General features: G+C 41.8%; 1 protein-coding gene across 6 annotated transcripts in view; it reads left to right on the top strand.

Moving 5' to 3' along the window:
- The first annotated feature begins 11,087 nt into the window (after positions 1 to 11,087).
- Positions 11,088 to 27,338, top strand: part of NGDN (neuroguidin) — a 62,871-nt gene continuing 46,620 nt past the window's right edge. For 3 of the 6 annotated variants that reach the window (XR_011428306.1, XR_011428305.1, XR_011428307.1), the window contains exons 1-10: positions 11,092 to 11,156; positions 11,522 to 11,581; positions 12,198 to 12,269; positions 15,244 to 15,381; positions 15,629 to 15,713; positions 15,797 to 15,849; positions 16,071 to 16,194; positions 16,283 to 16,451; positions 17,214 to 17,370; positions 17,514 to 17,571. Coding sequence is in view for 2 of the 6 variants with exons in the window: in XM_001492106.6 (XP_001492156.1) it covers positions 11,145 to 11,156; positions 11,522 to 11,581; positions 12,198 to 12,269; positions 15,244 to 15,381; positions 15,629 to 15,713; positions 15,797 to 15,849; positions 16,071 to 16,194; positions 16,283 to 16,451; positions 17,214 to 17,370; positions 17,514 to 17,571; positions 18,024 to 18,043 (948 nt within the window). In the remaining 4 variants the exon portion in view is untranslated. Of the gene's footprint in view, positions 11,157 to 11,521; positions 11,582 to 12,197; positions 12,270 to 15,243; positions 15,382 to 15,628; positions 15,714 to 15,796; positions 15,850 to 16,070; positions 16,195 to 16,282; positions 16,452 to 17,213; positions 17,371 to 17,513; positions 17,572 to 18,023; positions 18,191 to 27,338 lie in introns of those variants that run through there. The other 3 variants (XM_001492106.6, XM_005603231.4, XR_011428308.1) reach the window with 3 other exon arrangements.

Genomic DNA, 27,338 nt, shown 5'->3' on the forward strand with positions numbered 1-27,338 from the left:
TTTAAAAATCACTGAATTGTACACTTAAAACAGGTAAATTTTATGGTATGTAAATTATACCTCAATAACGCTCTTTTAAAAAAACTAAAGCAGTGTAAAACACTTTTCTATAAAATACAGCTTTATTATTTTGGTAAGATTATGTTTTACTTTAACCAATCAAATAAGATATTGTTGTAGTTTGGCAAACATATCAAGAGTATGTGTTGTTTCCAGTATTACACATAAACACATCACCAATCCAGCTGGTGTCAAAAGACTGATTTGTTCAACGCTTTTTTCTCATACTGATGTAATATTACAATGTATTTATTTGAATATTTTACGCAGATAGCACAAGTTACAGTGATATCTATGTAAATCATAAATGGTAATTGAATTGAAATATTATTTTAATTATAATACAAATAATTTTTCTAGCTAAAAATACATATAGACAACATTTTTAGTTTAAAATGAAGGCATATTACTGATGTGGAATCTAGTAAATCTTGCAAAACGTAGGGCTTGTAAGTTGTCTCTCCTGTCCTCTCAACAAGAAAAAAGTTGAACTGAAAATCAACAGGTTTTCTTAGATCCACTAGAGAACTGAGGTCACATGACAAACCACCATTCTGAAAAGCGGACAGACAGGTGACTACAGAGAACACAGATCAGCTTACCTGAAGCAGGAGCTGCTGGAGCCAGTAACTGATAGGAACACTTAAATGGTGACTTTGACAAACCACTGGAGGCTGAGTGTGGCCTAGCCTGAGAATTAAAAACTCCTGGAAGCTCCCACACCACTTTTGTGGGTTTTACCTCCAGGAGCCCCACCAGGTTCTCATGGTGAAGACTGGAGAAAAATTCCCTCATGTTTAAGCCGTTGGGGGCCGGGGGTGAGGAGGGTGGGGGGGCGGGGCACAAGGTAACAGAACCATTTTGAAAAAAACCCAGAGCTTTCTCCATAACAAAAGCCTGCCCAGCAAGGGAAAAACCTTCATCAAAGCCATATCTGACTTAGGGGGAGAGAAATTACCCAATTCCAGTCCCCTCTAGGCTTCCTGTCTCACAGAAGGAGTAAAAAAACTGAGAAGCACTCATTAAGGTCACAGCCCAGGGACACAAGTCCACTAAAATACTGAGACCTAATTGAAGAATGATAGAATGCTTCCTCTCTCCCCACGGCTCACTACCACATCAATAGAGCTCCTGTGTAATCACAGTGGCTTATAGCTGAAAGAACTGCAAGGTTTGGATTCTACTTAAGAAGTTTCTGGGTAAATCCAAAGACAACACGAAAGACAAAAACAAGGATGTCAGAGGAAACTGAAATCTCGAACACCTGCAGCTACAGCAAACAGTAAACACAGTCTAACTCCCAGCCAGATAAGCATAAAATTTCACATGAAAGACCTATCTACCTCAGTTCCTATTATCCAACACATCAGGTCTGCTTTCAACAAAAAATTACAAGTCATGCTAAGAGGCAAGAAGGAACACAATTTGAGGAGACAAAGCAGCATCACAATGAGATTCTGATATGGCAGGGATTTTGGAATTATTAGTCTTCAAGTTTACCCACGGATTTTGTTTTAATCAGGTGTGGTAAGATGACAGACACAGACACAGCTGCCTTGAAAGAAGAGTTTATTACTCACAGTTCCCAAGAGGAGGGGGCACACCATACCACACAGGCCCACATGGGGAAGCACCAGAGTCACTCAGGGGGCAGAAGGAGAGGAGAAAGCCTGGGCACCAACCTTTATTGTGTCTTCTGCAGGAAAGGCAAGGCAGGGCAGGATAAACATTTTAGGATTGGTTAGTTTGAATAATTTTAGCAGGCTCTTGGCTATAGGTGGTCTCATTGTTTGGGATCTGGCCCTGGGATCACTTAGGGCAGAAGAAATATTGGCTTGATGCTGAGAGTTACATAAAGGAGGTGGTTGGAGGGGCTGGCCCCGTGGCTGGAGTGGTTAAGTTCGCGCGCTCCGCTGCAGGCGGCCCAGTGTTTCGTTCGTTCGAGTCCTGGGCGTGGACATGGCACTGCTCATCAAACCACGCTGAGGCAGCGTCCCACATGCCACAACTAGAAGGACCCACAACGAAGAATATACAACTATGTACGGGGGGGCGGGGGGGGGGGCGGGGGCTGTGGGGAGAAAAAGGAGGTGGGAGGTGGTTGGAGACATGGGCTTGGTATTGGTTGGTTTACATATGAAAGGTGTGCTCACAGAAAGTTGTTTGCTATCTCTAGAATTTAGCTAGCCCTGGGAGGGGCAGTCTCTCCAGGATTAGCAAGGACCTTAAGAAGTGAAAGCATCATAAAATACAGATAACAAAAAGCATGATTAATATATTATTGAACTTGGAATTTAAAATAACTATGATTAATATGCCGAGGGCTCTAATGGAAAAAGTGGACGATATGCAAAACAGATGGGTAATGTAAGCAGAGAGATGGAAACTCTAGAGAAAAGTCAAAAGGAAATGTTAGAAGTCAAAAACACAGTAACAAAAATGAAGAATGTCTTTGATGGTCTTATCAGTAGACTAGACACAGCTAAGGAAAGAATCAGTGAGCTTAAAGATTTGTTAATGGAAACTTCCCAAAGTGAAATGCAGAGAGTAAAAAGAATGGGAAAACCAAAATGGAACAGAATATCCAAGAACTTTAGGACAATTACAAAAGTTGTAACATATGCATAAATATATAATGGGAATACCAGAAAGAGAAAGGAACAGAATAAATATTTGAAGTAACAATGGCTGAGAATTTTCCAAAATTAATGACAGAAACCAAACCAAACCAGAGGCCAGCCCCATGGCTGAGTGGTTAAATTTGTGCACTCTGCTTCTGTGGCCCAGGGTTTCACCCATTGCTAGTTTGGATCCTGGGCACAGACCTAGCACCACTGATCAAGCCACACTGAGGCGGCATCCCACATAGCAGAGTCAGAAGGACCTACAACTAGAATATAAAACTACGTACTGGGGGGCTTTGAGGAGAAGAAGAAGAAGAAGAAAAGATTGGCAACAGATGCTAGCTCAGGGCCAATCTATAAGACAAAAAAAAAAAAGAAACCAAACCAGAAACCCAGGAAGATCAGAGAACACCAAGCAGAATAAATACAAAAAAAGCTACACTTAGACATATAATATTCAAACTGCAAAAACCAAAGACAAAGAGAAAATTCCGAAAGAAGTTAGAGAAAAAAATCTTACTTAACAGAGGAATGGATAGGAATTACATTGAACTTCTTGTTAGAAACCACACAAGCAAGAAGAGAGTGAAGTATTTAAAGCATTGAAAGAAAAACAACAGTGACTGAGATTTTTTAATCTAATGAAATTATCCTTCAAAAGTGAAGAAAAAATAAAGACTTTCTCAGACAAACAAAACTAAGAGAATCTGTCACCAGGAAACCTGTCTTGCAAGAAAGTTAAAAGAAGTTCTTCAGAGAGAAAGAAAATGATATAAGTCAGAAACTTGGATTTTTGCAAAGGAAGCAAGAGCATCAGAGAAAGAATAAGTCAAGTTAAAATAAAATCTTTATTTTTCTTATTCCTATTTGATCTAATAGATAACTGTTCAAAATAATAACAGCAACAATGTATTGGGTGATTTTAGCATATGGATAAGTGGTGAAAAGAATGGCAGCAATACTATAAGGAATGCAAGGGAGGAACTGGAAACACTCTGTTACAAGGTACCCCCACTACCTGAGAAGCAGCAGTGTTATTTGAAAGTGGGCTTAGATTAGTTCTAAATGTATACTGCAAACTCTAGGGCAACAATTAAAAAATATTTCTTTTAAGAAGTATAATTGGCATGCTAAGAGAAGAGAGGAAATAGAATCATATAAAATGCTCAATTAAAATCAGAGAAGGAAGATAAAGAGGTAGGAAGAATTAAAAAAAAAGAAACAGAAAACAAGTGCAATGAATTCAAAATGGTTACAAACATGTTAGATATTAATTCAAAAATACCAATAATCACTTTAAATGTGAATATTCTAAACACACCAATTAAAAGACAGAGACTTCAGAGTGGATAAAAAACAAGACCCCACTATATGTTATCTACAAGAAACATACTTTAAATATAAAGATACAGATATATTAAAAGGAAAAAGATAGAGAAAGATATACCATACTAATACCAATCAAAAGAAAACTGGAGTGGGGCCAGTCCGGTAGGACAGCAGTTAAGTTCACACACTCTGCTTTGGCAGCCTAGAGTTTGTGGGTTCAGATCCCAGGTGCAGACACCAGCACTGCTTATCAAGCCATGCTGTGGCAGGCATCCCACATATAAAATAGAGGAGGATGGGCATGGATGTTGGCTCAGGGCCAATCTTCCTCAGCAAAAAGAGGAGGATTGGCAGTGGATGTTAGCTCAGGTCTAATCTTCCTTAAAAAAAAGAAAAGGAAAGAAAACTGGAGTAGCTATATTAATTTCAGACAAAGAAGACTTCAAAGCAAGGAAAATTATCAGGGATAAAGAGAGGAATTACATAATAATAAAGGGGTCAGTTCTCCAAGAAGATATAACAATCCTTAATGTGTATACATCTAACAACAGAGCATCAAAATATATAAGGCAAAAACTGATAGAGCTGCAAGGAGAAATAGATGAATACACTGTTATAGCCAAAGACTTCAATATCCTTCTATTAGTAAATAACGGATCCAGCAGGCAGAAAATCTAAGGATATAGTTGAACTGAATAGTACCATCAACCATCTAGACCTACTTGACACCCATAGACTATTTCATCTAAGAACGGCAGAATACACATTCTTCTCAAGCTTGTGTATGGAACATTCACCAAGACAGACCACATTCTGGGCCATAAAACATATGTATTCAAATGAAAAAGAATAGGCATTATATGAAACACGTTCTTAGGCCACAGTGGAATTAAACTAGGAATAAGAAACAGAGAGATAACGGGAAAATCAAAATATTCAGAGGGGCCGGCCTGGTGGAGCAGCGGTTAAGTTTGCACGTTCCACTTCAGCAGCCCAGAGTTCACCGGTTCGGATCCCGGGTGTGAACATGGCACCGCATGTCAAGCCATGCTGTGGTAGGCGTCCCACATATAAAGTAGAGGAAGATGGGCACGGATGTTAGCTCAGGGCCAGTCTTCCTCAGCAAAAAGAGGAGGATTGGCAGCAGATGTTAACTCAGGGCTAATCTTCCTCAAAAAACTATATATATATAGTGGGAGATTAAGCAACACACTTCAGAATAACAGATGGATTAAAGAGTAAGTCTCAAGAAACAGTTAAAAAATATTTTGAATTAAATGAAAATACACCCTATCAAGATTTGTGGTATGTAGACTCTAGTGGATTTTCAGAAGTTAGTATGATCACAGAAACAGTAAAGAAAAAAGTATGTTGCAAATCTCACCATGAACAGCAATAGCAATTTGCAACAGCAAAGAAAAAAAAGCTGTCGTGCAGGAAACATTTTAAAATAATAAAATGGACAATACTGAGAGACATTTTCAACAAATACATAGTGAATTTGATACGAAGTTTCCCCTTAACAGTCAAAAAAGAATTTATGAAATTGGTCTTTTGAAATCAAAATTAAATGTCTAAAATTTTAAAAAAATTCTTTAACAAGATCTGAGCTTGTCACTTTATCCAGCTATAAAATGGCTTAGATTCTCACACAAAAAAGAAAATCCTTTTTAGATGGAGATATGGTAAAAGAATCTATTATTTCAGTTATGGAAGTTTTGTCAGAAAATTATGAGGAAAGGCTAAAAAAAATAAGATATTTTTAAAAACCCCTGAAAGATAGTCAGTTTAAGCCACCAAACAGTTACCCATAGAATTCAAAACATTTCTAACATTATCAGAATTCAACTAATTCAAAATGTCAAAAGTTGCAAGGACCTTTCTCTAGCTTTAGATGAGTCATGCAATATAAAAGACACTGCCCAATAAATACTTTTGGCTTTTTTTGAGTATTTGTGTCTCAAAGACTGCTAAATTTATAAAGAAATGTTGTCAATTTGTGCTCCCCCCCAATCAAGCTCATGGCATAGATGAATTTCTGCTAGATATGAAAAACTTAGTTTCTATCAAGAGGGAAGGTGCCCTTGCCGTGTTAGGTTAACAGCCTGAATTTATTGGAATTTTAAAACAAGAAACTGATGTTTCCGTTATAGTTTTATTTCACCATATGACACATATTTAAAATATTTGTGCTCACTTTTCTGAAGCAGACTCTATGAAAAATGTCATGGATATAGTTGTTAGAAATTGTTCAGCATTTTCCAACTGATTCTATGAGGCCAGTAAACCAAAACTAGTCAAAGACATCACAGGAAAAGGAAAATAAAGAGCAATATTTCTTATGAAAATAGCTTTAAAGATCCTCAACAAAACACCTGCAAACTGAATCCAGCAACATATAAAAAGGATTATATGCCATGACCAAGAGGGACTTATTCCAGGAATACAAGGCTGGTTTAACATCTGAAAATCAATGTAATGCACCATATCAACAGAATCAAGGACAAAAATCACATGATCACCTCAATAGACGCAGAAAAAGCTTCTGACAAAATCCAACACTCCTTCATGCTAAAAACATGCAACAAACTAGATAGAGGAGAACCTCTTCAGCCTGACAAAGGGCATTTATAGAAACCCCACAGCTAACATGATACTGGTGAAAGACTTAATGCTTTCACCCTAAGATCAGGAACAGGATGTCTGCTCTGGCTACTTCTATTCAACACTGTACTGAACTCGGCCAGTAGGCACAAAAATGAAATCAAAAATGTCTAGATTGGAAAGGAAGAAGTAAAACTGCCTTGGTAGACGTGATCTTATAGGGATCATGGACATGATCTTACATGGAGAAAATTCTAAGGAATCCACTAAAAAATACTTTGAACTAATAAATGAGTTCAGCAAAGTTGCTGGGTATACGATTAATATATAAAAATCAATTGTATTTGCATATACTAGCAATGAACAACCTAAAAATGAAATCAAGAATGAAATTCCATTTACAATAGGGCCTGCAGTAGGCTGACTAATGGCCATCCAAAGATACCAGGTCCTAAGCCCTGGAACCTGTAAAAGTCACCTTGTAAGGACTAAGGGTCTTTGCAGATGTAATTTAACTAACGACCTGGAGGTAGAGAAGTTATTCCGGGTATCCAGGTGGGCCTGAAATCCAGTTACAAGTGTCTTTGTAAAATAGAGGCAGAGAAGATTTGACACATGGAAGAGGAGGCAATGTGACCAAGGAGGCTGGAGCTACCAGCTTTGAAGAGGCAAGGAACCCCCTAGAGCCTCCAGAGGGAGTGAAATCAACACCTTGATTCAGACCAGTGAAACTGATTTCAAACTTCTGGTTCCCTGAACAGTGAGAGAAAACATTTCTCTTGTTTTGTTTTATTTTATTTTATTTATTTTTCTTGAGGAAGATTAGCCCTGAGCCAACATTGCTGCCAATCCGCCCCTTTTTGCTGAGGAAGACTGGCCCTGAGCTAACATCTATGTCCATCTTCCTCTACCTTATATGTGGGACGTCTACCACAGCATGGCTTGCCAAGCAGTGCCATGTCCACACCCGGGATCCGAACCGGCGAACCCTGGGCCGCCGAAGCCGAATGTGCACAGTTAACCGCTGCGCCATTGGGTTGGCCCCCATTTCTCTTGTTTTAAGCCGCGAAGTTTGTGATAATTTGTAAAAGCAGCCACAGCAAACTAACACAACTTGAAAAAGATAAAAATCTTAAGAATGAATTTATAAAAGAACTGCAAAACTTATACTCTGAAAACTAGAAAATACTGTTGAAAGAAATTTTAAAAGACCTAAACAAACAGAAAGACATCTCATGCTCATGGATCAGAAGGCTTAATATTGTTAACATGGCAATACTCTCCAAACTGATCTACAGATTCAACACAACCCCTATCAAAATTCCAGCTGGCTTTTTTGCAGAAATTGACAAACTGATCCTAAAATTCATATAGAAATGCAAGGGGCCCAAAATAGCCAAACAATTTTGATAAAGAACAAAATTGAAGGGCTCACACTTCCCAATTTCAAAACTTATTACAAAGCTATAATAATGAAGATAGTATGGTACTGGTATAAGGACAGACATATAGATCAATGGAATAGAATTGAGAGTCCAGAAATAAACCTATATATTTATGGTCACTTGATTTTCGAAAAGGGTGCCAAAACAATTCAATGAGGAAAGAATAGTTTTTTCAACAAATGGTGCAGGGACAACTGGACATTAATAAGCAGAAGAATTAAGGTGGACCCCTACCTCATACCACACACAAAAATTAACCCAACAGGGATCAAAGACCTACAAGCAGCAGCAAAACTCAGTAGAAAACATAAGCATAAATCTTCATGCTCTTGTCTTAGGCAATGGTTTCTTAGCTAAGGCACCTAAGGCACAAGCAACCAAAGACAAATTAGATAAATTGGACTTCATCAAAATTAAAAACTTTTGTGCTTCAAATGATACAAATAATACACATCAAGCAAGTTAAAAGACAACCCATAGAATGGGAGAAAATATTTGCGAATCATATATCTGATAAACGACTTGTATCCAGAATATTTAAATAACTCTTACAACCAATGACAAAAAGACAAGCCAATTAAAAAATGGGTAAATGATCTGACCAGAAATGTCTTCAAAGAAGATATACAAATGATCCATAAGCACATGAAAAGATGTTCCATATCATTAGCCATTAGGGAAATGCAAATCAAAATCACAATGAGATACTACTTCATACTCACTAAGGTGGCTATAATTAGGAAGACAAATCATAAGAAATGCTGGCAAAGATGTGGAGAAATTGGAACCTTCGTTCATTGCTGGTGGGAATGTAAAATGGTGCATCCTCTTGGGAAAACAGTCTGGCAGTTCCTCAAATGGTTAAACATAGAGTCTCCATATGATCTGGCAACCCCACTCCTAGGTATATACCCAAGACAAATGAAAACATATTTCTCTACAAACACTTGTATACAAATGTTCATGGCACACTATTCGTAACAGCCACAAAGTGGAAACAACCCAAATGTCCATCAAGCAATGAATGCATAAATAAAATGTGGTATATCCATAGGATGAAGTACTATACATCAATAAAAGGGAATAAAGTACTGATACATGCTACAAGATAGGTGAACCTTGAAAACGTTACGCTAAGTGAAAGCAGCCAGTCACAAAAGACCATGTATTGTATGATTCCACTCTTATGAAATGTCCAGAATAGATAAATCTATAGGAACACAAAGATTAGTGGTTGCCTAGGGCTGGGGGTCGGGGTGAGGAGAAAAGGGTGAGTAACTGCTAATGGGTAAATTTTTTTACGGACTGATAAAAATGTTCTAAAACTGATTGTAGTGATAATTGCACAACTCAGTGAATATACTAAAAATCATTGAATTATAGTCTTTAAATAGGTGAATTGCATGGTATGTGTATTAAATCTCAATGAAGAGGTTAAAAATTTTGCTCAGTTTATAAGTGCAAATGTCATGAATGATCACCAGTTTATAGAACCGTTGAAAGAAATAGAAAACAACAAATTTAATGATTTTGTGTTCTTTGCCAATACTTCTTAGTTCACCCCTGGTAGAGTTTTACAAAGATTTACTGTACTGTAAACTACAACATTTTCTTGTAAGGAAAGGAATAGCTGACAAGCATTTACTAATCAAAACAAAACAGGGCAGTGTAATTTGTTTTCTCATCAGTATATTATGATACTGGTACGAAAAGACTATGCATATGAAAAGACTAAATTTCAAGTTTCAAGGAAAGGAAAAGCTTATTTGTGACCTAACTAGACCACTTTGAGAATTCATGTTGAAACGGAAGCTTTTCATAATACAAATCTTGATAAATGGCACAAAAGCTACTGGTTAATTGACTGAGTAGGTTGTCCAGGCACCCTGAGCTTACATGCTCAGCCTGAAGCAGCAAATCAATGTTAGAGGCCTGGGGACTGGATATCCCCTTCCTTCTTCTTCCTCAGCTCAGCAAAAGATTGAGAAACCAGTTTTTCCCCCACTCTGGCTCCATTTATTCCAGAAGCCCGCTCCAAGACAGGTCAGATTTCTAGCCCTGGGTCGGCTGGGCAGTTGCAGGGCAAATTCAAGACCATCATCTGCCCTTACAGCGCTTACCTTCTAAGGGAGATGATGGAACACTTAATACCCATCCAACTTATTCACCAGCCTGTGAGAAACAGAGTGAGCTGACACATTTGAAAGTACGAGAAAATATGAGGCGGGTATCATGAAATATGCACAGGCTGGGTTTGAACCAAGGTCTGCTGCAGACCCGTGACTGGGGTCAAGTCACGTAAATCTGAACTGGCTTCCTCCTTTGTAAAACGCACTCCCTTTGACGTTCACACACTGGTAGGAGTGTCGGGGCGGCATCTGGGGGTGTTTCCGCGGTGCCTCCCGGTGCACACGATGATGGCCAGTGCCCTGGTTTTTCCGTTTCTAAACCCTGGCTCTGGGCTTCTCTGGTCTAACTCTCCTATTTGCAGATGAAAAAGCCTCAGAGACCGAGTAGTCACATATGACTACTGTCACAAAATTGACCTAAGAGCACTGAGGTCTACGAGAAATCTCGCGCAGCCCGCGATGGAGCAGCAGCCAGCAATGGCGACTCCGCAACGCGGTCCCCTCAGAACGAAGCCAAAGCCTGTCACCTAGCGGCCGGTTCTGGCCACAGAAGGGAAAAGTCGTGAAAAAGGCTCTGGGTACTGCGGCATCCAGGAGCCAATACGCTCAGTTCACTCAGCTAACTCTTTTCTTCCATTGGGCCCCTTTAACTGTCAATCAACCACCTGCCCCGTTTTCATTGGTTTAGCTTCAATCATTCTACTCAACCTACTAATCACTTGCCTCTTTCCAAGAGCATCTTTACGTCATTAGATCGCCTCCTAAGTCTGACGAATTTAGCCAGTTCTCCTATTCCATTGGCTGGACCCGGCCCCTCCTCTCGAACATCCTGTTCGGGGCGGAAGTGAGGGAGTCCCTATTCCTATTGGCTTAAATTTGCAGACGGCTGTTGTCTATCAAGATAACTTCGCTGTCAGGAAGTACAGCCCCGGAAGGGGCGGGCTCATGCCAAGATGGCGGCGTCGGTGAGTGTCGCGTTTTATTTCTCGCGTTGCTATTGTGGACGTTTCCTTTTCTCTCTGCTGCTAGAGGCATATTATTGGCGCGAGGGAAGGGTAGTGATGAAAGTAGCTTTAGGAAGGCGACTTCCCTGGCCTAGCTGGGCAAAAGCAGTAGTAGGGAGACGGAACTGAAGTTAACGCTCCTCTACAGTAACCAGGAGGCCTGGCCGGCTGTGAGGCGAGGCTGCATGTGCCCCACCCGGAGTGGGAAGGCCGGGAAGTCTGGTGTGTCTGAAGGAGAGAGAGGGATTTCCACGTCAGTCGCCCCGTCTTTTCATTATCCTGGGGGAAAGAATGGGTTTTCTTTACTCTCCTTCTCCCTTCTATAGGGGGTGGTAGAGTCAGACCTGCAAAGTGCCGTGACACTTCTGAAGAACCTTCAGGAGCAGGTGAGTAATGTTACTCCTTTGGAATGGATCAGTCACGGATGGGCTTTGACTTTGTGTGCCTCGCCTTCAGACTTTGGTGACTTGGGGGCATATATTTGAATGCTACCAAATAGCATAAGAGGAAAATGATTTAAGGAAAACGTTTTTAGGTTAGAATGCAAAGTATTTGATTTCTGCATCCAAAGGAATAGAGACAACTCCGAAAAGAAAACTGAATCCGTTTCCTTCATTCTTAATAGCTAAGGACACCGATAGAGAAAAAGGTGATAGGATTTGCTCTTTGGGTGCTGGAAAGTATACATTTATATAATTCGATGCCTTGTAAGTTCAACCCGTATAGATAAAGTTACAGTCCCCCCATCACCACTGTCCCAGTCCTTAGCCCCTCCCCATGGTTTCTTTAGTTTAAGAAGAGATGGAAGGGTTTTTTTACCTTTTGGAGAAGTATCAGAAACCATCTCTTCTATACTTTCCCAAAACTAGAAAGAAGATAGTACTGTACTTTAGGCAGTGTTTCAGATAACTTTTAGGTGGCATTGTTTAGCTTTTGCCCTTCATAGCTCACAGAGATGACTTGATATATTTTGGTAAGCTGTTTTATTTGGACTGATTTCAGGTGACGGCTGTAACTGCACAAGTGCAAGCTCTGACGAAAAAAGTTCAAGCTAGAGCCTTTCCTACAGAGAAGGTAAGTCCTACTTGAAGAGTAAGCATTCCTTGACTTGATGTTCTCAGCCATTCTTTCATCATAGATTTGAGTATCTTGTGTGTCCTAAGTGCTGGAGCTTCATAGATGAATAAGATCCAGTTGCTGTGCTTAAGTCTAGTGAAGACAGAACAAAGCAATAGGTATAAGCAGTAACAGTCATGTTACAGAGACATGTTGAGTGCTGTGCAAGCCAAGGAGAGAGATTAAATAATTAGCAGAGGAAGTCAGGGAAGGCTTCTCAGAGGAGGTAACAGGATTGTGAAGAATAAATAGGAGTCAGAGGGACAGAAAGAAACAGCGCATGCGTGACACAAATACTTGGAAGCATGGTCATGTTCTGGGGAAGGAGGTAAGTCATTTAGTGTAGTCAGATGTAAATTTTGTGTGTGTGTGTGTGTGTTTTAGGAGTAGGAAATAAGGCTGGAAAAGTAGTCACTCTGTGAAGGGCCTTGTAGGCCAACTGAGGAGTTAATATTGTATTTCATCTAACCTAAGATGCTGGTAATTAGAGACATACCAGTTGTTTTATATACTAGGAAAAAAATGCAACCTGTTGATCTATTATATAATGCTAAGGTACTGTTGATTAAAAGATGCATCCTGACTTCAGAGATATTAAAATATGAAAATGATGTGCATCTTAAAATTGAAATATGGTAGTTTTCAAATTAAGGTCTTAGAAAACCTTCTAGGGATCATTGGGTGTGGGGCAGTATAGGAGGAGGACTCTGGATCCCTCATATCTGTTTGAACTGGAACACTCTGGTGTTACTCATTTTATTTATTGAGCTTTAGTCCTAAGATACTATTTAAGCAAAACATGCCATCAGCGTGTGTGTGAAAATTAGCAAAAGTGTGAAAATCATTGTAGTAGCTTAATAAGAATCATTGAAGGATTTTTAAGCATGGAATTTACAGCAGATTTGTGCTTTAGAGAGATAGCAAACAGCACTTTAATATCTTCTCTTTTTGCCTTTTCTTTCTCATCATTAAATTTTATTGTCTTTTTACTTTTTCTGACTTTTTTTAATCTTTGCTTTTTCTTGCTGCTTTGTTTTTCTTTCATATGCTTGTAACCTAGTTTCAACTTGACAGTGCCCAAGCGTGTCTGAAGAGCCTACTTCTCAAATTCTTGGCTGTCTTTAGTTTGGGTGCCATGGTTTGGCCTATTTTTAATGCCTTTTTTTTTTTAAAAGATTTTATTTTTTTCCTTTTTCTCCCCAAAGCCCCCCGGTACATAGTTGTATATTCTTCGTTGTGGGTCCTTCTAGTTGTGGCATGTGGGACGCCGCCTCAGCGTGGTTTGATGAGCAGTGCCATGTTCGCGTGCAGGATTCAAACCAACGAAACACTGGGCTGCCTGCAGCAGAGTGCGCGAACTTAACCACTCGGCCACGGGGCCGGCCCCTTTAATGCCTTTTTGAGATGGGCTTCCAGTATCTTAGATCACTGTGTGTTTATTCATTGAACAGATGTTTATTAACTTATCTTTCATGACCAAGACTTTTACAAAGTGTTTTACAGGTTACACGTTGCTCAAGCAAATATTATATAGTATATTTTTTTAAATAAAAGGAAGTAACCTGTGAGCACTGACTTAAGTTGTAGTTACTAAATAAATTTTTAACAAAGAGTCACGTTATCTTATTTGAGCCTCATAATTACTCTTTGGGGCAGGAAAGAAGTACTGTACATATTACAGATGTGAAGACTGAGATCATAAGGTTAAGTGACTTCCCAACATTTGACTACCAGATGCCTAATTCAGAACTTAAACTCAATTTGTCTGTTTTTAAATCCTTTGCTCATCCTTCTGTAGCACACTAGTGCTGATCTCAAGGCTTAACATGTTGGTTTAAAGATATCCAGGGCTTAGATGTTGGAGTCAGACTGAGTTTGAATCCCAGCTCTACTCCTATTACTCTGTAATCTTGGGCAGAATATTTAACTGGTCTGAAATAGGTCTTCCCAGGGCTGTGGACTTTTTCAGTTTTATACAGTCACAGTGACTCTTTTCTTCTTTTCTTTATTTAATATCTGTAACTTAAGTCAATGCTCACACATGTTACTTTGTTTTATTTAAAAGGATAAACTATAACATTTGCTGGATTTTTCTGCCTGTAAATATAATACACTTTTAATTTTAGAAAGTTTGGAAGATACAAGAAAGCACAAAAAAGAAAATTAAGAACTAATATAATCACCATTCTGAGATAACTACTGGGGTACATGTTTTGGAGATTATAGAAATTATATGTGTTTGATGGAAAAACACTTTCACAGTACAAGCACTCCATTTCTTCCTTTTCCTCATCTTGATCCCCAAGGGTAGCAGTTGTTAATTGTGTGTCATACTTCCTTCCCGCTTAATTGGAACCATATTAAGCACACTTTTAAAAAAACCTTGTGTTGACATGGACTGAATTGCATGTCTGCATGTATAGATCATTGTTTTACCTGTATCATGTGGTTCCATTGTATGGGGATAAAATCATTAATTGTTTTGATTAATTTAATTCAAAATTCAACAATGTGTGGGGACTGTTTTGATTGTCACAATTTGGGGGGCATCAGTGGGTAGAGGCCCAGGATGCTGCTGAACATCCTCCAGTTCCTGGACTGTGTACCACAACAAGGAATTAATTATCTGTCCCCAAATGTCAGTAGCTCTGAGGTTGAGAAACCCTGCAGTAGTCATTTTGGGGGATACTTTGATTTTCCTACTCTTACTCTCTTCCAGTAATCCTCTCAACTTTGCTTCTCTCGTGTTAGCATAATTTTCTCTCTGGCCATTTTAGGTACAGCCACGTCCTTGAGACTACTCTAAATGCCTTATATGAACTGATTGGGAAAAACTGGAACTTGGAAAAAATTATCCTGTTTCTCCTAGGCTCGCCTCGTAATTCTCTGGCTCAAACTGAATTTGCATCTCTTACGGTTTTATTCAACTCAGGGTCTCAGCCTCTTGGAAGTGAAAGACCAGCTGCTGCTCATGTACCTTATGGATTTGAGCCATCTCATCCTGGACAAAGCCTCAGGAGGGTCTCTTCAGGGACATGCTGCAGTTTTGAGACTGGTGGAGATTCGCACAGTATGAAGCATTTGGCATCTTAGAGTTCTAGGTTTCCAAATCCTGAACTCCAGGACTGTCACACAATAGCTCTTATTTAAGTGGGTGTTCTTATGTTTAAGTGAGGAAACCAAATGGAAAAAGTATTTTTCTCTTCATTTGCTGCACTTTGCATATTTTAGGTGCTTTATCTGTCAACTTAATATAGGAACTCTGGTGTGTGCTTAATTTTGGGAAGGGAATGTAATCCTTTTTAACCATGTTGTAGGTTTTAGAAAAGCTTCGTCCCTTGGACCAAAAACTGAAGTATCAAATTGACAAACTGGTCAAGACTGCAGCAACAGGCAGCCTCAGTAAGTGGGGGAAGCTATAAGGTTATGTGGAGACCATCATAAAGATCCAAACCTTAGAAAATCACTTGGGTTTTTTGTTTCAGGTGAGAACGACCCCCTCCGTTTTAAGCCTCGTCCCAGCAATATGATGAGCAAGGTAAGGGGTTGCATTATCCTGGTTTTCCTGAGGAAGCTAAGCCTGAACGAGCCTCCTGGTGATCCTGGGTCTCCTGGGATTTTCTTATTACTATTGATGCCCAGCTTGTGCCTTAAGACATTGAGTATTCCCACCTCCCCAGGTTACTCCAGCTTTGGTTTTTCTTATCACTTGTGTGACTAACACTTCCTTAGTTTGTGGACATTATGTTCCCTTTGTAGTTGAGCTCTGAGGATGAGGAGGAAGATGAAGCAGAGGAAGGCCAGTCTGAGTCTTCAGGAAAGAAATCTGTAAAAGGAACAGCTAAGAAATATGTTCCACCACGCTTGGTTCCGGTACATTATGGTATGAACTGTGAGCAGCTGCCTCCTCAGCATGAATTGTGTTTCTCTTCTCTGTTCTGGGATAACTCTTGCTGATTTTTATCACATAGATGAAACGGAAGCTGAGCGGGAGAAGAAGCGCCTGGAACGAGCCAAGAGACGGGCACTGAGCAGCTCTGTCATTCGTGAGCTTAAGGAACAGTACTCAGATGCTCCAGAGGAAATCCGTGATGCTCGGCATCCTCATGTTACTCGCCAGAGTCAGGAGGATCAACACAGGTTTGAGCCCTTCCAATTAGAAATTGTTTCTCCGCTGTAGAGACCTACCCTTGTGCTTTGGTTGAATTTAATTAAGTATGGTACCAAGAGAACTCACAGTATATAGAAAGTGGAGTGAAAAACTTGGACTGACAGTTTCTAAGAATTAGGGGTTTGAGGTATAGAATAGGAACTAGGAAAAAAACCTTTTTTTCCTAATTGTTTAAGTTGAGCAACTGCTACATGAAGAAGAACATGCGCAGTTCCACCCAGTAGGGCTTTAAAATTCTGTATTATCACAGCTTTCACTTTTGTGCAGAGGGCAATAAAGGCAGGTTTTTGTGATGGCATCAACAGTGCTAGGTAAGTTCAGGGAAGAAAAGTAGAGAAGCAATTGTGACTTGAGTACAGATTAGTCAGCTTTGCTCAGGTGGCAGTCTCAGCAGTTGATAGATGTGAGTGAAAGGGCGTATGTAGGGAGTCCTGTTTATGGAGCTGAAATATGAGAATTTTATGATATAATAGTTTAAATATTCCTTTGGATAGGCTGTGAGTTCGTTTCTAGGGAGGAAGGAAGTTCTGGCACAAAGAACGTTTCATTGAGGAAGCTCAGCATTGAGCATTCAGTATGTCCTTACTAAATACCATATTGATGTGCTATGAAATTTCTTGAGAACTGTCTGAACAAGGGATGAGTAAATACCTGGGCTCAGGTTCTTGGCTGCAGCTTTCTGTCTCTGTGGACTGAGTGTGCTGGAAACAGTGTCTGTATTTCTCTGGCAGGATTAACTATGAGGAGAGCATGATGGTGCGTTTAAGTGTCAGTAAGCGAGAGAAAGGACGGCGAAAACGAGCAAATGTCATGAGCTCACAGCTTCATTCCCTCACGCACTTCAGTGACATCAGTGCTTTGACAGGAGGAACGCCTCATCTTGATGAGGTGAGATTGTGATACAGTGGTGGAAGGTGACGTTCGTGCTTTCGGCCAAGTGTATGAGGGGCTTGTTACCATGAGGAACTTGGGGAGAGACACTAACACTTGGAAGCACATTGCCATTCCTTCACTTTTCCGTCTGTCTCCAGGATCAGAATCCTGTTAAGAAGCGGAAGAAGATACCTAAGAAAGGTCAGAAGAAAAAAGGTCAGTGAATGGTAGGACTTAGGTGGTCAAGTGCAGGGTGGGGAGAATGAACTAGGATGCCAACTCTCTGGATTTGCCATTCTGGGTCCTACCAATTCCAGTGGTTATCTCTTCCGTACTGGGCATTAATCTCTTTAGATGGGCTTTTATTTTTCTTCTTTCTGAAGCTGAAAATCAGCATCATTTACAAAAGAGATTTCTGGATTCCATCTCTCAGGTCCCACCACCCATTTGGGCTTCCTTAAGTACAGCTATAGAAGGATCGCTTGAAGGAACTGTTGTCCCATTTCACTTTCATTCCTACGTCTAGTCTTTTGTCCTGGGAGAACAGAGAGAGTACTGACTAGGGGACCTGCCCCTATTGAGCCTTTCTGTGTAGATATCCTTTTTTTCCTGTCCCTTCAGCTTTTCCAGCTCTCTTTTGCCTCATTCTTGGTTTCCCTTCCTTTCAGGTTTTCGGAGGCGGCGGTGATTATGGGTGTACATATTTATATATATTTTTGTCATCCTGGGATGCTTCTAATTTCACTGTATGTAGGTTTTTTCCTTGGAATTCATTAATTGTTTGCCCTGGACATGTGGAAAGTTCTTTATTAATAAAAGTGATTGTACTTACGAATTGAAGGCCTTTTTGCACATGTATTGTATGACTGGAATCACTGGGTATGGGGTATTTTTGGTGAGAGGGTCATGAAAAGGGAAAGATGAGATTTTTGGGGAGTGAGTGAAGTTTGGCTTTATATAGTTTTCTTTGGTAATAGATTTTCCCCAGAAACTAGAAATTGGTTATTTAACCAAAAAAATTATTGTGAGATTAGAAAAGTATGGTAATCTCTTTGACCCCACATTCCTCTGAACTTCTGTATGATTTGTTATAATACAGGTATCTCAAATACATGGATGTTAAGTTTTATTAATGTATCTTTCTGGCCACCAGGTGGCATTAGTGGTTCAGGAAACCTTTGGCGCTTGACTATAATTAAAAGCGAGATAGAGCCGTTCCTCATCAGCAAGAGTTATTCTTGTCTCCACTTCTCTGAATGTTTTTCTTTCTAAAATAGCGTGAACGTAGTGCTGATCTTTGGTCAGTAGAGTGTATCTGGAGAGAATAGTACAGCAAATGAGAAGACTAGGTATAGTTTTGTGTTTTTCAGCCTCTTTGACCTTCTTTCAACTAAAACCTCAGTTTATCAGTCAGTAATGCCAGCCCTTTTACAAAGAGCTTGCAAAAGAATGCCAGAAAATAGGCAGACAGAAGATTCTTAGCTTGAAGACCAAAAGAATGAAAATTCTGCAGAAATACCAGCCCAAGTCAGGAGACTGGTGGGAATTACGAATCTGAGATCCTGTATTTTCCGGAGAATGACCTTCTCTGTTGGTGAGAGATCTCTCAGGCCTTAGATAATACAGGAAGTGAAAAAGGAACGGAACGAGAAGTTGAGGAGTCTGACTTAATTCATTGGAGTGTTTTTAAGGGCGTGGGGTCTCAGGAACACCTAATTTAGTGTCTGGCATTCCTGATCATTGTCATGGAGAGGGATATGATTTGGGTCATTACATCACTAAAACCTATTGATTCCGAATCCTATGGATCTGGATTTATACTGGTCTTCCCACTTGGGGCAGGGGTCTTTTCAGTCAGCTGCAGCCTGATAGAAAGTAGTTAGGAGACAACTTAGTACTGTCTTCTGTTAACTCTGGCCTTTAATTTTTCTCAGCTGAAAAATAAATGTGTTCGACTGAAGCACTGAGATTCCCTCCAAACCAAAGAGCCTAGAGCTGTTTTTCATGGATGACATCAAAATAGGTGTCTGGGGCCCCTAACTTTTGTCCCTGGCAGATCTGAGGGAGCCTGATGTGCCTAGGGCCTTCATACTTCTGTTTCCTCAAGTGAACCTAAGCAAAGAGCCACGAGAACAGATTTAGAGATTCCTTTCCCTTTCTGGCTGAATTAACTGGACAAGAGGTTCTGTTCAAAGGTGCTTTAATTAGTTAGGTCTTCCACATTAACTTCTTATTTAGGAATAGTAACTATTGCATTTGCTTCTAATTTATTAAGATTTTTGGATTATGGGACCTGCCAAGGGAAAGGAAGTGCCTTTTTTTTTAAGATCTTATTTTGTGTTATGTACTGACCTAAGTGCTTTACACTTGGTCCTTGTAAAATATATGCCATCTTTATTTTACTAGTGAGGAAACTAAAGACTTGGGTTGTTTGCCCAAGGTGACATGGCTGTTAAGTTAGAGAACCAGTACTTGGGGAACACAGAAGATGGAGGACCTCAGGTGGCCTGAGGTTTATGAAAATCTTCAAGGTTTTTCTTTAAAAAAAGAAAAAAAAAAACATTGGTAGGTAGATTATAACCCTTAGCTCCCCACTCCCCACTTCCCCCTTTCTATTTGAGAAACCCCAAGTTCCAGATACTATTTTGGCCTCTTGGTATAGCAGTGAACTGAACGGACAAAAAATCCCTGCCATTGTGGATCATATAATCATTCAATCCAGTCTTTTATCCCAGGACATCTTGTTACCCCTAGCCTTCTAGGTGACAGGCATTATTTGAAAGAATTTTCCAACAAAAAGAGGAATAATTTCTGAGAATATTTGCACCAGAGTCATCAAACAATGTTTAGAGTGCACTATTGACAAAGTTTTACATGGATTCTCGATGTTTGAAACAGACATAGAGGCGTGAGTGAGGTTACTTTGGTTGAGTGGGGATGGAGGGTTCTGGAGCTCCATCTTATGGCCCACCTTCTCCAAGATTTCTGAGAAGTGCGAGGGATCTTTATAGAATATAGTTTGAAAACCACTGTTAACAGTAGTAGAGCAAGGGAACTTAAGAATTTCAGGGTTTTTTTATAGCTGGTGGTGTTTGCATTTCTTTCTCCTATTTTTAGGCACAGATTCAGTTCTCTGATCATTTGGATCACATGAATGTCAGATTTCCTCAGTGCATTTCTAACAACAGATCATTTTCAATGTTCACTAAGTAATATCTGTCATTAGTGCACATCAGCACCTGTTTAGTTTTATCATGTAGTGGTAAGAGGAGTCTTGCCTTTGTTCTGGACAAATAATTTAGCATCTCTACCTTAGTTTTTTCATCTGAGGGAGTGGAGAATAGGGTTTGACCAAGGCTGTTTTTGCCTCTAAAGCTTTGTTTTATTGGAATTTTCTGAAAGCTTGGGGAAATGTTTGTCAGGAGTTCACAGCAGTCTTCATGGATACCTTATTAGAAAAATGTTTCATTTATGAGGAAACGATGACTTGATTGTGTCTGTTTTCAGCACCACGGAGAGTTCAAGTTGCCCCATCTCTTTCCTTATGTTGGGTTGGTGGAAGGTACATAGAGCTGTGTGCTGTAGACCTGCCCCTTTACAGAGCCCAGTTTATCTGTCCAGTCTCCAGTTCTGACTGGTGTGGATTCAGTCAGAGCAACAGTCCTGGGTGTCCCTGTCTTCCCTGGGATCTTTTAGGTGTGCAAACCTCAGGTTGATGTTTAGACTTATCCAGAGATTTGGCCAACTTGATGGAGTCATATGAGTGAAATCTGACTTCTGCTCTATTGGTAACAACATTCATATTGTGATGCACAAGATTTTTAACAGCCCTTGAGAAAGACTCAGTCTGTCCCGTACTCATCATTGCTTACAGACCCTTGAGGAGACTTAAAGTTGCTTTTCCATTCTTTGAGCTCAGCCTCTTTTTCTGCCTGTGCCATGGAGAAAGGCATCATTTCTTTGGCGCTCTGCCCAGTCTTGCTTTTGTATTTCTTTGATCTCATTGTTCAGAGGGTCGCAGAGAAGCCCCAAGAGCCATGCCTTTGCATGTTTAAGCTATTGATGCTTTTGAAATAACAGAGCATCGCTGTGTAAGAAGTGTATTAAAGGTCTGTCTTGAACAAATTTGGGTCAATAGGTGGCGGTAGTCACCTAGTCCCGAGGCCCTGACACCCCCTGAACACAAGCACATTTGATGGCCATTATATTTAAGGCTGTGAGAAAGGAGGTCACATTGAAATAAAAATGGGGAAAAAAAGTAATCTTTTTTGGTGGAATCCAGGAGATGCTGAAATGTGCTGGACTACTGTGGGGGTGTTGGATGGGGAAGATTACTGTCAGCTGCAAAGGGCACTGGTAGGAGAGAGTGGGGCCTCAAGATTTGGGGGAGTGCCGTGTGGGTACTAGGGCTTCTGAGAGGTAGAGTGAGACTGTTAAATGAGGACCAGTGCTGAAAGGATAGAGTCTAGGGTTGGGGGTAATGGAGAGAGGGAGAGAGGTGGAGGCCAGAGCTGTGTAAAGGGACCATGGGAAGGGTGGGCTGTGATGGGGAGGACTGCAGTTAGAGGGGGAGGAGGAGGCTGCTGCAATACTGAGCCTGTCTAATGGGGGAGGGGAGGGGAGATACTGGTCTTTGCTGCAGCTGCATTGGCTCCCCTCCCCCACACTTCCCAAGGAGCCAGAGCAGTGCTGGCAAATCTGTCTTCATGTATTTATTATTATTAAAAATGTGACGGATCCTTCCTCCCTGGAAGCACAACAAATACCACTGAGCACATTTCTCTCTCCCCTCCCTCTGCAGAGATTTTGCATTCTCTCTTTCATTCTTTCCACCCTCCCCCCAGGTCTCTTTGACTGGTGGGGGGACCCTTCCCTTTCCTTCTCAGAGCTTGGTGGCTCCCTGGGGCTTTCTAATGATAGTTGGGAGTTTCATGGCAATGCTGAGAGGAAGCAGCTGAGTGAGGGGCATCCGTTGCCCCAGGGAGGGAGCTGTACTCCACCATCCAGTGGGGAGAGGAAATCACTTGGAAATAAAGATAAAATCCTTTCTCCAGCTAATGAAAGCAGAAGCAGGTGCACATGCTCATTTCAGTCCCAGCATTCCTCCCCTTTCATACCTTTTCTACTGCCTGGATTCTGAAGGGGAAACCCCCTTGGAATGGAAAAAGCCAGGAGTTCTCTGTCCTCCCTCCCTTACCTTGTTAAGTCCCTCTCTTCCCAGGAGAGCCATATAGAATTTATTCTTCTAGCCTGCATGTTATGTTACGGAGAGGTTTGAAGGGCAGAAGCTGTGGCTTCTCCCTCCCCACCTACACCCCAGACCCCCGTGCCCAGGTGGGGGCCTCTTTTGTTGCTGTCTGTAACCCTTCCCCATGCCCATAGGTGGTGCTGCTGTTGCTCTGTGAGCACGGCCCTCCTCCCCAACCCCATTCCTCCCCACCCCCTGGCAGCCTCCCCCTTTCCCCAGCCCTCCACTGCCTGATTGTTATTCCATCGACGTCTCCTCTACTGTTCCCTTCCTCAAATTAATTTTGTGGCGCTCTTTTTTTCCGCAGTGCCATCGTCCCCTCCCCCCTGCTCCAGCTTTCTTGCTTTCTCTATTTCTCTCTCTGTCTGTCTGCAGGGTTTCCATCTCACTCCCCTATCTAAAATCTACCCTCTTCCTTACTCCCTTTGTTTTTCTTTATTTCTTCTACCATTGGCATTTTACAGATGACTCTCCTAATGAAAGAGGCTGTGGGTGAGAGGGGGTTAGAGGAGAACAGGGTGAGGGGAACTGAGGGGTCAGTGTGGAGGGCTAGGTCAGGAGCATGACGAGGCTCTGTGAGGGAAATGAATGGAGATGGGAAAGCAAAGGTATCCTTTGCTGCCAAATCTACTCAGTTTCTGGATTTGGATAGTGAGAGTTCAGCTGGCAAGGGATACCATGTTATCTGAATCTGCAGAATTTGGTTCCACATGCTGGGAAAATGGGAGATACGGAGTCACAAGAATTCAGATAATATGGGCTTCATCCAAAAAGTTTTGGTGTAGATCACTAAGGATAGCTGTGCTTTTGTTATTCTGTATTTTGAAGACTCTGAAGGAAAACCATGCTTTAAAACCTGTTCTCTGGTCCCTCAGGTGATGTCCTGTTATTGATCTTTTGAGTCCTAAGAAGGTCCTTGCCAGGGCAGCTGTGACACCTGTTTGATGGGCACCCTGGCTGTCAGGTAGCTGCTGAGCACTATTCCGGCTGTAGGACCCCAGTTCACTGTTGTAGGCTGCTTCCTGCTTCTGTCATTCCATGTCTGTCCTTTATCTCAGCTGAGTTCACGTGGTTGCCCCATTCAGCCATAGCTCCCTTTATTGTTTAGTCTTTCCAGAATGTAGTCCAAACTCATCAGACCATTACCCTAGCTTTTGCTCTACTTTGCTTCTTAACTTTATCTGGAGCCTGCTCATTGTGTGACCAGTATAACCCCTGGGCTACCTCAGCAGTGTTGTTGATTGTAAAGTTATCCAATTTCTAGGATGGCTAGTTTTCGTCTTATTGAGTTATTTTTATGGATTAATAGCATCCTAGTAACTCCTTGGATAACAGTGCTGAGTCTTTGCCTTGTGTATGCCCTAGGAATTGAATTGTCCACAAGATGGACAGTTGGCCTCTTTCCTTTGTTCCTTGGTGGGAGGAGGTCTTCCTTAGCTTAAGTCCAGCCCCAGAATGACTGGCTTCCATTTCCCTAGCCTGTGTGAGTCAAAGCTGACTCCTGGACTAGGGACAGAGGCAGATTTGTCTGCACAGAAGAGCCCTGAAAAGAGCCACAGTGAAAAATGGGCTAGAAGGCCACACCCTTCATTTTATTGTCTGAGCCTTGGAGGTGCCTGTGGAAACCTCTTGCCTGCTCTTCTGCCCTCCTAAGGTGTGTACGTTGGTTGGAGGCGATGGGCCAGTGGCCTCAGCTGAGTTTCCTGCTGCCCTTTTCAGAGGCCTCTTTGTCCTATTCAAGGGACTCTAGATGGAATCGTGGACTCATGTAACATACATGATGATCCCTGTTAAGGTCTCTCTTAAAAGCAAGGCTCAATAAATACTCGTTGCAGTGACTGGTAGGGACTTTTCAGCTTTAGTATCCTTTTAGAAGAGTCATGAAGTTTTAACTATTTCTTCTCAAGGTGCTTACGGTGCTGTAGCTAAAATTGGTTGACTTTTGTTTTCTTCCTCTCAGGCCCTATAGGGGGAAGTGAACTGTCCTGAACTGTACAGGTAAATCATTAGCAGAGCTGGCATTAGGATCTATATCCTCTCAGACATCTGAGTCTGACTTTTTGGGTGACTACTCCTTGGAAGCCAGTGTTCCCATTTCATCCCAGAGTCACTGACAGCCTTGAAGCCAGCAGCACAGTTAGCTTTTGTGTCTAAGCCAGCCTTGGTTTGCCTGCTGAGGGAGAGCATCAGCAGTGGGAGAGCTGGGGTGTGCTGGCCTGGTGAGGTGCCTGGCTCCCCGGGGAGGGACTCGCATTCCCCTTGGGGTTCCGCAGTCCAGCCTCTCAGAGGGGCCTCGGCAGTGCCAAGGTAGGGAATATCCAAAGCCCTGTTTTCTATTTCCCATTCCAGATTTAATTTGACCTTCCTGCTAACTAATAGACCCCCAAAGCCTTTACCCCCTCAAAAATATTTTGGGGCTGGATAGTACATGGTGGTGGATGCTGGAACCTCTGGAGTCTCCGTTCTCACCTTGCTGCTCATTTGCAACTAACTCTTCAGTCCCAAGACCGCTAGAATAACAAAAGCCTCCATCACCACCTGATTCCTCCTACCAGCACTGATAGTCCTAAATCTAGTGTAAAACCCTCATTGTGGCTATATTAAAATGTTCTTATAGTTCTTACCTGTTAACTAAAACCTAGACTAGAAAACAGGCTCTGAAAGCATTCGTGTATTTCCACTTTGAGCCTGTAGCAACTTATTCTGAGAACTGCTTTATCTCATCTGCCAGCCTTGGCTTTAGCCCCACAGCTGAGCTCTGGAGAATAAAAAGCCCCTGAGTTTCTACTTCCTCTCTCCCAATTTTGATTCACTCACTGCTAGCTCTTATAGGAAGCTCTAGGTGGTAAAGAGATCAAATCAGAATTCCCAGCCAGGAAAACCCTGTCTCTTAGCTACAATGACCCTTGTCTGCCATTGCGTTCAGCTCTATGGCAGTTAACACCAGAAAAGCTTCATCTGGTTTCACACCCTCCTCCTCCATTTCTTTCAGTCAAGTCTTATGTAATCTGTCACTGATGGCAGACTTCTTCTTGCCCTCCTTTATTCCCTCCTAAGGCTTTAAGCTCCACAGCTTCCTAGATGCCTCCCGCTAACCGGGTACTTTCTGAAACCCAGCCTTTCCTCTCTTTCTCATCCCTCGGATCCTCAAGTCAGTCCCCTAATGTATTTCCCTCAGAGTATCAGATGACACCCTTAGAGAGCCAGCTGGGTGCTGCTAAAAATCCCATTCCTCACCCATCTCCCCGCTGGAGCTCCTGGAATTGGATTCTGCAGCCTCCTGTCATCCTAGCCTCCTTTTCTGTTCATTTGGAAGCTTTTCTCCATTGCTTCTGATAAATTCCTGGTTTGGCAGAAATATCCAGTATTTAGGAAGGTCCTGTGGGACGAGTTCCCTGTCTCCGGCACCTTAGTTGACCCTCCGAAGGATCTGCTCCTGCCCCCTCCCTACAGTGCTGCCATCCCTCTCTGCCTGGCCTAGGCTGGGCGGGGTCAACACGTGGAAGTCCTCTGCACAGACACTCCGGCCCTCTTTATCCATCTTGGGACACAAAGCATGGCTCTGCCCCTCACCTCCTTCTCTTCCTTCTCCTTTATTTATTTCTTCTTCTTTGCTTCTCCCACTTTTCCCTTCCCTTCTCACGTACACCCTTCATTCCTCTTCCTTTAAATCTCCTTCTTGTCCATTTGCTCACCGTCGCCCATCTGTACCCACTCCCTCCGCCCCCCATCTTTTTCAACAGCTGTCTTCCTCATTGGCTGCTCATGCTGAGGAAAAGCGTGGTATGGGAAGAGTGGCTGCAGAGTGGGTCCCTGGTTGTCGGAATAAGCTATCCCTTTTTCTTCAGAAGGATCAGTGGCTATCTTTTCCCATCTTGTCTTCAGTGGTCCTTAGGAGCCAGGGAACCCCAAGATGCTGGCTCTCTTTTGGGATGAACAAGCTCTCCTCTTCGCTTCTTCCCATGTTGAAGAGAAGAGGAGTCATTCGTTGTGATGCCCCCTTGTTTTGCTCTTCCTGAGGGTGGATCTGTCTGTGTTTCTCCCTCCCTTTCTCTCGTTTTCTCCCTCTTTCTGTCTCTCCTCAGCACAAAGCAGCGGCAGGACTGAATGAGCCTGTCTAGAGGCTCTGCCAGTCTATGCCCTTCACTTTTGCCCCTCCCCCCTCGCCGTGCGTGCTGTTGGGGGAGGGGGGGTGGAGGGCGGTGGCATGGTGCCAGCCAACCCAGAACCATCTGCGGTGCCTTCTGTACTGAGGCGGGCTCTGTCTCTCTCACCCTCCTCTCCCTTTCTTCCTCTCCCATTTTTAATTAGCTGCTGAATTAATTAAATCCCACATGCTAATTAACATTCCTACAGGGAAGGAGGCCAGGTCAGGAAAGAGGGGATGGTAAAGCAAGGCTTGTGTCCAGTTAGGAGACTTAGGGATGGGAAGGTGGGGGAGGGGACAGAGGGTTGATGAGGAATGAACAATCCAAGAGTGGAAAGAAACCTGAGAGAGGGAGGAAGAGATAGAGAAGGGAAATCATGGAGAGTAGAACCTATTAAACAGGAAAATAATTAGAATTATTAACATTGGGGAAATGAAAGTGTCTTGAAGCCTCTAAAGGCTAAAGGTAGAGCTCTGGGTCTCAAACATTAGCATGCATGAATAACCTGAGAAATAATGATACAGAAGATGCTAATTTACTGCCTTGAATGTCTTCTAAAGAAATAAATCTCTATTTTAATAGGAGTG

This window comes from Equus caballus, chromosome 1 (genome assembly GCF_041296265.1).
Source record: "Equus caballus isolate H_3958 breed thoroughbred chromosome 1, TB-T2T, whole genome shotgun sequence".
Taxonomy (NCBI): domain Eukaryota; kingdom Metazoa; phylum Chordata; class Mammalia; order Perissodactyla; family Equidae; genus Equus; species Equus caballus.